The sequence below is a fragment of the Sciurus carolinensis genome, chromosome 12 (assembly GCF_902686445.1).
Source record: "Sciurus carolinensis chromosome 12, mSciCar1.2, whole genome shotgun sequence".
Lineage (NCBI taxonomy): Eukaryota > Metazoa > Chordata > Mammalia > Rodentia > Sciuridae > Sciurus > Sciurus carolinensis.
The window spans coordinates 116,778,578-116,790,108 of NC_062224.1; the positions used below are offsets into that span (position 1 = coordinate 116,778,578).

General features: G+C 54.0%; 1 protein-coding gene across 2 annotated transcripts in view; it reads left to right on the forward strand.

Annotated features, from left to right (window-relative positions):
* The window catches only part of Rxrg (retinoid X receptor gamma), a 36,982-nt gene extending 31,381 nt beyond the window's left edge, over window positions 1-5,601 (forward strand). For both annotated transcript variants that reach the window (XM_047520573.1, XM_047520574.1), the window contains one exon: window positions 5,179-5,601. In XM_047520573.1, the coding sequence (XP_047376529.1) occupies window positions 5,179-5,326 (148 nt within the window). In that variant the 3' untranslated portion in view covers window positions 5,327-5,601. The remainder of the gene's footprint in view (window positions 1-5,178) is intronic.
* The last annotated feature ends 5,930 nt before the right edge of the window (window positions 5,602-11,531 follow it).

Sequence of the window (11,531 nt, forward strand, 5' to 3'; positions counted from 1 at the left end):
CTCACAGAAAGTTGGAAATGAAACTGGAAAGACAGATGGGCTTCAAGACAGTCTTTAGGATGAATTTCCATGCCCGTCCTCGCTGAGATTTTATTCCTTGGTGAAGTCTGATTTGGATTTGGCTGCTTATCCTGGACCATAGGCCAGCTGGTCAGCCCTTCCTGCGGGGACAACGGGTCCTCACTCAGTGTCTGGTGGGTGGTTCTCTGGCGGGCTGTCTCTCAGGGACCGACCCTCCTCCCTGCGGCCATGCCCGTAGCCCTCCTGTGGTTGGCCTCCCGCTGGCTGAAGGGAAGAGTGGCGGGGGAGCGTCCAGGAGGCTGTCTGTGAGAGGCGTGGGTTTGAGGAAGCCCGCCACGACTTCCCCGCCAGCCACACAGGCTGGGACTGTGCCTGGCTGCAGGTCATCAAGGGAGAGGACTGATCCAGGGCCCGCCTGGCACCTCTGCTCCACCTGCAGCAGGGGACACTGCAGACCCGCCCTGGCCACAGGGAGGAGCCGGGTGAGCTGCAGTGCCAGGGGCCCGGCTGGTGCTTTCTGCCCACTCTTCCCACCCTAAAGCAGCACCAGGTGTGTGTCTGGGGTACCCTTCCTTTCCTCGGAATCAGCTCCAGTTCCCACGTTAATCTTAAAAAACGAAAAAGAAGCCCAACTCTCTTTTCCCAATTATAAAAGAAATGTCTGCTTTGGTAGGAAAAAGAAAACACATTTTTAAACCAGGTAGCACAACTGGGTTGTAAACACGTTGGTATGTTTTGTTCCCAAGTCCTCATGAATCCACACAGATACAGGCAACAACACGTATGTGCAGATACGAAATTCCAGGGTGTGGCGCGTTATTTTCTCTCTTCAGCCATTCTGGAAATTTTATCAGATTACTGGAAGTGTAAAATCACCATTTTCAGTGGTTCTGTGACATCGCTCAGTGTGGATGTGTTTGTATGCATTTAGCCATTGCCTCGCAGATGGCATGAAGGTTGCTCCTATTTTTTCTTCTTTCCAAATAGTTTATTTATTTATTTTTTTATAAGATATATATATATATATACACACACATATATGTATTTTTTTATTGTAAACAAATGGATACATGATGTTTCTCTGTTTGCACATGGAGTCAAGGCATACCATTTGTGTAATCATACGTTTACATAGAGTAATGGTGTTTGATTCATTCTGTTATTTTTCCCTTCCCCCCACCCCTCCCACCCCTCTTTTCCTTCTATACAGTCCTTCCTTCTTCCATTCTTGCCCCCCTCCCTAACCCTAATCCTAACCCTAACACTAACCCTTCCCACCCCCCATTATGTGTATCATCCGCTTATCAGTGAGATCATTCTTTCTTTGGATTTTTGAGATTGGCTTATCTCACTTAGCATGATATTCTCCAATTTCATCCATTTGCCTGTGAATGCCATAATTTCATCATTCTTTATGGCGGAGTAATATTCCATTATATATATATATATATATATATATACCACAGTTTCTTTACCCATTCATCAATTGAAGGGCATCTAGGTTGGTTCCACAATCTGGCTATTGTGAATTGAGCAGCTATGAACATTATAGTGACTGTATCTCTGTAGTATGCTGATTTTAAGTCCTTTGGGTATAGGCCGAGGAGTGGGATAGCTGGGTCAAATGGTGGTTCCATTCCAAGCTTTCTGAGGAATCTCCACACTGCTTTCCAGAGTGGCTGCACTAATTTGCAACCCCACCAGCAATGTATGAGTGTACCTTTTTCCCCACATCCTCGTCAACACCTATTGTTGCTTGTATTCTTGATAATCGCCATTCTAATTGGGGTGAGATGGAATCTTAGGGTAGTTTTGATTTGCATTTCTCTTATCTAGAGATGTTGAATATTTTTTCATATATCTGTTGATTGCTTGTAGATCTTCTGTGAAGTGTCTGTTCATTTCCTTAGCCCATTTGTTGATTGGATTATTTGTATTCTTGGTGTAGAGTTTTTTGAGTTCTTTATTATTCTGGAAATTAGTGCTCTATTTGAAGTATGATTGGCAAAGATTTTCTCCCACTCTGTAGGCTCTCTCTTCACATTACTGATAGTTTCCTTTGCTGAGAGAAAGCTTTTTAGTTTGAATTTATCCCAGTTGTTGATTCTTGCTTTTATTTCTTGTGCTATGGGAGTCCTGTTAAGGAAGTCTGATCCTAAGCTGACATGTTGAAGATTTGGACCTACTTTTTCTTCTATAAGATGAAGGGTCTGTGGTCTGATTCCAAGGTCCTTGATCCATTTTGAGTTTAGTTTTGTGTAGGGTGAGAGATAGGGGTTTAATTTCATTCTGTTGCATATGGATTTCCAGTTTTCCCAGCACCATTTGTTGAAGAGGCTGTCTTTTCTCCATTGCATATTTTTGGCCCCTTTGTCTAATATGAGAAAATTGTATTTATTTGGGTTTGTGTCTGTGTCCTCTATTCTGTACCATTGATCCACCTTTCTATTTTGGTACCAATACCATGCCATTTTTGTTACTATTGCTTTGTAGTAGAGTTGAAGATCTGGTATTGTGATACCCCTACTTCGCTCTTTCTGCTAAGGATTGCTTTAGCTATGCTGGGTTTCTTATTCTTCCAGATGAATTTCAAAATTGCTTGCTTTATTTCTGTAAGGTACGTCATTGGGGTTTTAATTGGAATTGCATTGAATCTGTATAGCACTTTTGTTAGTATGGGCATTTTGACAATATTAATTCTGCCTATCCAAGAACATGGGAGATCTTTCCATCTTCTAAGGTTTTCTTTAATTTCTTTCTTTAGTGTTCTGTAGTTCTCATTGTAGAGGTCTTTCACCTCTTTTGTGAGATTGATTCCCAAGTATTTTATTTTTTTCGAGGCTATTGTGAATGGGGTAGTTTTCCTAATTTCTCTTTCTGAAGATTCATCACTTATGTATAAAAATGCATTGGATTTATGAGCATTGATCTTGTAACCTGCTACTTTACTGAATTCACTTATGAGTTCTAAAAGTTTTCTGGTGGAATTTCCAGGTTCCTCTAAATATATAATCATGTCATCAGCGAACAGGGATAGTTTGAGTTCTTCTTTTCCTATTCGTATCCCTTTAATTTCTTTGGTCTGTCTAATTGCTCTGGCTAGAGTCTCAAGGACGATGTTGAATAGAAGTTGTGAAAGAGGGCATCCCTGCCTTGTTCCTGTTTTTAGGGGGAATGCTTTCAGTTTTTCACCATTTAGAATGATATTGGCCATGGGCTTAGCGTAGATGGCCTTTACAATGTTAAGGAATGTTCCCACTATCCCTATGGTTGCTCCTGTTGAATGTCACCTTTAGAACTCTGGAACGTGGCTCTTCCTGGAGGCTGCCAGGGGCCTGGCTCCCACTGCAGCTGGGAAGGGATACCAGTTCCCATTGCCTGAGGAGGGCAGAGCCCAGAAACGCAGGCAGGCGGTGGGCCGTGTGCTCTGTCCACCCAGCCTGGCAGAGGGCGCTGCTCCAAGTGTCCTCGAGACTCATAGGCACCCGGGGCTGGTGCTTGGCTCAAGCGGGCGGGCAGCAAGCGATGAGGAGGCTGGCAGGCTTGCAGGGCTTGGCGAAGGGATGCGGGCCGCCAGGTCCCTGCACTTTCCTCAGCGGTGCAGTGCTGCCACCACATGGACACCTAGGGGAAGTGCGCCACACGGCAGAGGCCCCAACTCCGGAGGTTGCCTGCTGAGGACCTTCCCAGGTCGCGGCTCCCTCTTGCTGCAGTGTGCAACAAGTGAAGAATCAGGGTCAGTCTGGCTGTGCCCATTCAGGAGTGAGTTCATTGCCACTGTCCTGAGCTTAGCCCCTAAATCCGGCACAGACAGCCAAGAGAACAGCCGTGGCTTGTCACACATGTAAAACTCAACATTTTTTGGAGTGAAAAGTCCACCCTCAGAGTCGACCTCGTCTCAGTCTGACTTGGCACACGACAGACAAGCCATGTCTGGGGCTCCATGTCTCAGTGGGCTCCAGCCCCCTTCCCTTCACCCCCTCCAGCTGCCAGTCGCCTGCCTCAGCTCCCAGGGCTTCCCAAGCTCTGCGCCGCAGCAGCCTTCACCTTCAGAGTGTTCACTTAGAGAAAGAGCGATTCCTACTTTTTGAGATGGCACCAGTGTTTTCTTATAGGGCTGCGTGTTCTTAATGTGTCACATGACGTGAACATAGATACATGCACATGTTCACATTTTCAAGGAGCATTGGGATTCCAGTGTGAAACTTGAAATAACGTAGCACTCAGTAAAGATCCGGCTCAAGTTAGAAATCGCTGGGTCAGGGCTGCTGTGAAGACGGCCAGCTTGGCCTTTGTGCTGCTGATGGAAAGTCGTGGGTAGAGTGTCTGAATTTCTGTGGCCCTGAACATCAGAATGAGTTTCACTGGCAAGAAAGGACTTTGAGACAGAGGGCACACAGGCGAAGCAGAAAATGTCACGGGCGAGGGTCCTGAGCTGATGCACACAGGGGACAAGTTCTGCACGCTGGTCTCGCGGATGTCCTCAATGATAGGGAAGTGCGTGTGAGGGCGAGTGTATCAGGTGAGAGGGCGCGAAGCCAGGAAGCAGGGCGTGTCCCAGTGGGGAGTGAGAGCACGTGTGCACACGCCCTCACACGTCCACGCAGGCACACTCGTGTGAGGCGCGTGTGCACACCAGTGTGTGGCCTCCCTGCACAGCCCGCGGGCTCCCAAGGCTCAGGCAGCTGCCTCGGGCTCCTTCTCCTCCTGGCTCAAAACCGGCCGTGAAGACTTGGTGACAGGGCACACCGAGGTTGCGCGGCCAGCGACTGCGGCCTGACAAGCTCCCTCCTCGGCCCTTGCTCATTCTCTGTCGCAGAGCCTAGTGCCCGGCACACAGTGGGTCTTCATGTGCATCTGGCAGGGTTGCTTGGGCCAGAGCTCCTGGCGTCTCAGGCTCCAGCTCACCCCTGCAGGCGCTCCAGGAGTGGACGGGCTGGCTGTGTGCCCCCTCCACCTGTGACGATGGCGATTCCTGCACATGCGCAGAATTCGAGAGCCCAGGGGTCCCGGGCGTCTGCTTCTGCCCTGACTGGCCCCGCGCCCCCGTTCCCTCTGGGCTTGGTGCGAGCTGGGTGCAAAGCCCAGCAGCCGCCTCCGCGAGCCCGTGCCCGGTCAGTGCCCGTGCGCGGTCAGCGCCCTCTGGCTCTCCTGCAGGTTCGCCAAGCTGCTGCTGCGCCTGCCGGCCCTGCGCTCCATCGGGCTCAAGTGCCTGGAGCACCTCTTCTTCTTCAAGCTCATCGGGGACACGCCCATCGACACCTTCCTCATGGAGATGCTGGAGGCCCCGCTGCAGATCTCCTGAGCCGACCCCGCAGGTGTGCGGCGCACCTGCGCCCTTTCCGCCCCGCCCCTCTGCTCCCCGGATGCGATGCTCGTGATCAATAAAACCTTTCTCCACTGAGCCTTTCACAGGTGGGGCTTCGCACAGGCGTTAACGGTACCCCACGGGGCTGGGTCTTTCTGGAAGTTTTGGGAACGTGAACCAAGCCTCTGTACATAGGACTGGTTTAAATTATTTTTTCACTTGCCATGGAAAGCGAACAAAGAACAAAATAATAAACATGATGTTGGCACTGCTTGGAGCGCGGGTGTTATTGTGCAGGGGAGGCTCTTCTCCTGGGGGAGGGGCTGCGTTGCCCCTGAGGTCCTGAGACAGGGTACCCCAGAGCCAGGCGCTGGGTCCAGCTGGGGTTCTGGGCAGCCAGCTCTGCCCCAGGTGGCCCTGGGGAGACAGGGAAGGGACACTGGCTTTCAGAGTCAGCTTGGTTTTGTCTTTTTGTTTGTCCCTCTTAAGATTAACCAGCCGAGAAAGCCTTGTTCTGATTCGGAGCAACTGAGTATCAGGCCAAAAGACACTCCCTTGGTGAGGGGAGGCTGTCGGTCCCGGGAGTTGGGGGTTGGTAACAAAGGAATGGACTCTGTCACTAACCAGCAACTGTAGCAAAAAGTCCAAGGTCACCCAGTTTATTATCTTCCATATCCGGCCCTACACAGCCTCCTTTTCAAAGGGAGAGATGGGAACCGCTGTCTGCATCTAGGTTTCCTGTGTGGTCTCAAGCTCCCTGCAGGAGGGGCTGCGCGCAGCCCACTGGCTCCAAGGCGTCTTATGGCCTCTGCAAGGGGTGTACCTGATGTGCAGACCTGTGCCAGGTTCCACAGAGTGCCCCCTAGTGTCGGAAGTGTGCAACCTGAACAACTGCACGTGACAGGCCTGCTTCCTTCCCTGCACCATGAACCTGACTCAGGGCCTGCAAGTAGGCGCACTGTAGTGTGTGCTGTTGAACTGGGTTCCACACACTGGAAAGAGTTCCCTGGAGGGCAGTGTGGACCACAGGCACCTCTCTCTCCATTGACAATTGGCCCTCTGGAATGTCCCTCTGCAGAGATCAGGGACTGCGCAGCAACCTGCTGCCTGTGCCTGGGAGTGTGAAGGGACCCCGGGAAGTGCGGAGGGACCCCTAGCCTTTGACCCAAAGCCCTGGACCCCTAGCCTTGGACCCCTTGTCTTGGACCCCTTGTCTTGGACCCCTTGTCTTGGACCCCTTGCCTTGGACCCCTTGTCTTGGACCCCTAGCCTTGGACCCAAAGCCCTGGTGGAATCTCGGACCCGTGCTGTGTCCCTTTTTGTGTTACCTGCATTCGCTGTCAGCTGCAGTGAGCTGCAGTGAGCAGCTAGCAGGGGCTGGGTTTAACTGTGGGCTCCTGACCTCTGCCCTCTGAGGACACATTCAGTGCCTCAGGGGGAGCGGGGCCTCCAGGAAATGGCAGCCTCCACCACCGGGCAGCATCCTGCCCCACATCCATCTCTGCCTGGCCTGGCCAAACCTAAGCTCTGCCTGCCCTGCCACTGACCAGGGCCCGGGGTGTGGGGGTCTGCACACCCACCAGCTGAGTCTCCCAGAATTGCTGGGACGCAGCCTCATGGGGCAGAACAGAAACTCGGCCGGAGCTGGGCTGGCCTCCTCACAGGCTGGGCCATGACATTGGGGCCCCAGGGGTCTCCTCCTTCCGCTCTGAGTGCTCTGGGCTGCCGGGCCCTTCCTCCTTCTGCACCCCTCCCAGAGGAGTGGCTGGCCTGTGGGGACACAGCCCTGTGTGCCCAGCCTGACTTACGGGGGGACGCCCGCGGGATCCAGCCTGACCCTAACCCTAACGCGCCCCCAGGCTGTTTTCCAGTGTGGCGGAAGGCAGGCCCCGGGCTCTGGACGGAAAGCGCGTGGGCTCTGGCCTGCTGCTGGGAGTGGCGCTGGGGAAGCTGCCTGGCCTCACTGGCCCTGCTTCCTCCCCACCTTGTACAGTAAAGGCCAGGGAGCCTCCGAGCCCAGCGGCAGAGCGCGTGCCTCGGCACAGGACACACTCAGGCTGCCGACCTGTGGACTGGTGCTCACACCCTCTGCACCCCACGGTTCTGGGAGGGCAGTCGGAGCTGAGGAGAGGTGCTGGTGAGTGGGAAAGCCCGCAGGAGGGAAGACCCACGCGTCTGCAGCCAGCTCAGGGGGCACAGCTGTGGGAGGCTGCCCAGTGGGGCCAGGGCTGAGAAGCGCCCTGCCCTGCAGCATGGTCCTCACTCCCCCGAGTGAGCAGAACGGTCCCAGTTCCAGCGATGACTTAGTTTTGCCTCTCAGACAAGTACAGGCTTTCCAGCGAGGTGCCAGGGCTGGCAGGGCCAGGGTCAGGGCCCAAAGTTCCAGCGTTCTGTTGCCTTCGGCTCTGTCAGACTCCTCGGCAGCACGGCTGTGCCCACAGCTCCTGTCCAGGCCCTGCTCACCTTCAAGACCACATCTCTGTGGAGCACTGCTGGGCCCTCCCTCTCCGTAACTCCATCATTACTGGAGCCTGCATTTTGAGCACGTTTGGCACCGGGGTGGCATTAGTGACCAGTCATACCATCGACTTCCCTTGTTAGCGCCTCGAGAGCAGAGGTCAGTCTGACTCGTGTGTCTCCACAGGGGCTCTGAGCAGCGTGCCTGGCCCACGCTGGCTTCAGTCCAGCTACAGTGTCCTTGGTGCCTTCAGCTTCAGTCCCAGTGGCTGGTGGTCCTCTGCTAGGTCCAGCCCCAGCAAGCCCCAGGCCACCCTCTGCTGCCGGGGGCTGGGTTTGGCAGGAGGCGCAGAGCCTCTGCTGTCTGCACCTTTCACAGGTGTGGTGGCCACTGACCAAAGGCGTTGAGGCATGTTCTTGTCCTCACGGGATTTAAAATGAGAAAAGCAGAAAGTATTAGGGGCAATAAGAATGACTAGGTCTGTATCGCCTCCATTTACAGAGCACAGGCCAGCCTGAAGCGGTCACTGGCCTGGGGAGCTGATGGGGACTGTTGCCTTGCTGTTGCTTTTCCTCTGTGTTGATGTTGCACATGGTATCCTGTGTATTTATGAGGCACCCATTTTAAAGATGAAGAAACTAAGGCTCTAGAGAGCCCAGGTTGCAGGACACACCCTGTGGTCAGTTAAGAAGCTCAGCTACCCTCACTGCATGTTTTTGGCAACATTTTTATTGCTGTGATCAAAAGACCTGAGAAGAACAATTTCAGAGGAGGAAATTTTTATTTGGGACTCATGGTTTCAGAGGTTCCGTCCATGGATGGCCAACTTCATTGCTCTGGGCCTGAGCTGAGGCAGAACGTCATGGTGGGAGGGTGTGGAAGAGGGAATCAGCTCAGGACATGCAGCCAGGAAGCAGAGAGAGCTCTGCTCCCCAGGGGCAAAATACACCCCCAGTGACCCACCTCCTCCAGTCACACCCCGCCTGCCTACAGTTACCACCCAGTTAATCCATATTGGGGGATTAATTCACTGATTAGACTAAGGCTCTCATGACCCAATCACTTCACCTCTGAAGTTTCTTGCATTGTCTCTCACATGACCTTTAGGGGACCCTACAGATGAGAACAGGTACCACGACACCCAGGGGCCGTGGTCTTTGTGCCCACAAAGGACCTGCAGGTTGAGGAATCAGTAGGCAAGGAGCAAACACAAAATAATAAGGAAGGGTGTTTTTAAATAAATGTGGAATTGAGACACACAGATCTGCGGTCGTTGGCATCTCCTTCAGGGGTTTTACCACAGAGGCATTTTCTTTGGCGAGTTCTCGCTTAGATTTTGCCTTCAGAACTGGTTTAGAGGCCACCTTCCCAAGGAAAACGATCTGATGATTTTGTATTAAAAACTCATTAAACAACTAGACTCATCTTCACGTGGCCCGGACTCATGCACCGGCCGACCCCCAACTCTGCACGCGGACGGGAGCTGGTCACCTCACGTTCCCCACGTCGTTTCCTGTGTTATTCGTTAGATTTGGAGCTGAATGGCACTTGACGGTTTCCAACTCCGACTCCCGTGCGAGTGATAATCTGCTGCCACCTCTGAAATTCAGACGGAGCCTCCCGCCCATGATCTCAGAACCTCAGGCAATAGACCAGTGGTGTCCTCCTGGGGGCCCTGGCTGGGGATGAGCCCAGGGCGTTGCCGGGAGCCGAGAGGGAGTGGAAGGGAAAGCTGGAAAGGCCCTGTCCCCCGGGCAGGCAGGGAAAGCCAGGGGAGGCCCCTGCCAGCCTGCGATGAGAACCGAGAGCCGCCCTACTCTCCTCCCCGGAAAGCTCCATGGAAATGCCTCCCGGGGCAGTTTTGGAGCGCGCGCCATCTCTGACCACAGACCACAGAAGAACTGGCCGGGGGCCCAGGCTCCACCCGGAGGCTCCTCAGGCTGTGCAGCTGCGGAAGGGTTGCGCCCGCCCATCCGCAGCTGGACGGCCAGGCGCGCAGGAGCGCTGGGCACGGGCGCCCTCTGCCGCCGGCGCAGGGCACTGCGCGCCCCTCCCGGGTCCGCAGCTCGGGCCTGCGCGGTGATCTCTCCCGCCCGGCCAGGTAGCGCTGAAACAAGTCTCACTGCGACTGCGTGGTTCAGACTCCAGGGAGGAGGGCTCGGAAGAGTGGGGAAGATCCGAGACTGAGGGAGAAGGTGCAGAAACGGGACCAGGCCGGAGAGAACAATCTCCCTCGCCTGCGCCCGCCCGAGGGGACAGGACCGGGCTGCCAGCCGCGACACTGCAGGGACGCCAGGGGCGTCCCCGCTCCAACAACCGGGTTCCCACGGCCATACTGACAACCAGATCTCCCCCTGGGAAGTAGAATTTGGGACTTTTGAGAGAGGCTGCCTGTCAGTTTTCAGGTCGTGGCTCTAGGGAGATTTTCTGTGGTCTTTTTCTTTTTGGTAGTGCAGAGTCTGAGAGGCCAGACCAGCCCTTCCCAAATCTGCGGGCCAGCACAGCCAGGCGCATTCCAGGCAGGCCCAGGTCGTCAGCGCACTCAGAAGGGGCTGTGCTGGTGCCAGGGCACCTGTGGGAAGAGCAGGGCAGCGAGAGGCCAGTGTCCTCTGCTGGTCGTGCAGTGGGCCCCGTCGTGACCTCGCAGGGCCCCAGACCTCACAGGGCCCCGGACCTCACAGGGCCCCGGACCTCACAGGGCCCCAGACCTCGCAGGGTCCGGGACCTCACAGGGCTTTGGCGTCCTCTGCAGTGACATTGAAGGTCAAATGACCCCTCAGGTCCCTTCCTCCTCACTGCATGGATACTGTCTTTCAGAGATCGGTTGAAATTCTGTGCCTCACTTGGAAGCAGCAGATCACCCTGAGTTCTAGGAAATGGTTCCAGAGAAAATGGACAATCCTTTCTCTTGGAAAGTCTAGAATATGGAGGAAACACACAGATTAAAAGCGATTGAGTCACGAATCTGGCACCTGCCATGGGTGCTGTCGAATGGCCCATTGCTAAAGGGGCCTCCACCCCAGGAGGATGGAATCAGAGCCTCCTCCTCAGTTGATAGACTGGAACTTTGAGGCATCCGTTTGCTTTGTTTCTTTTTCTTCTTAATCTGCAATTTCAGGTTCAAATTTCTCTAAAGTTTGCCTACTTTTTATTTTTTTCCTGGTAGGTCCTTGAAAATCTGCCCTCCACATGGTCACTGCCACGGATGACGCCATGCAAATCTGTTGTTCTGTGTGCTTTGTAATGTGCTGAGTGCTTTGCTGTCCATCTCCCTTCCGTGTTGTGCGTGGAGTCTGCTTTGAGAGCTGTTGGCACTGCTCTCTGACCTCCAGCCCTTCTGTGGCTGGATGGGATTCCAGCAGAGGCAGGTGGTCTGAGCCCCGCCTTGGTGGACACTCCAGGGGCCTCCTTGTTCTCCTGTGTGGGGGCCTCTCTGGTGGGACCTGCCTGGCGTAACACTCACGCTCATTTTCACGAGCACTTCCACGCTCGGGTACAGGTGCATGCTGCCGTCTATGCAGGCGCCCACGTCCGCGCTTCCCTCGGCGCAAGTGTCTACTTAGTCAGGGGTCTACAGACAGTGGCACCGGCATCTGATTCGCCCTTCTGTGTTCCTGGAAACGCCGGGCGCCTCTTCGTTGTTCTTCCCTGTCCGGATTTCCCGTTTCTGCTTGGTTGCTCATCTTGAATTAAAACTCAAGCCTGGCCTAGAACGGGATAGTGTTCTCATTTTTGGCAGTGCCT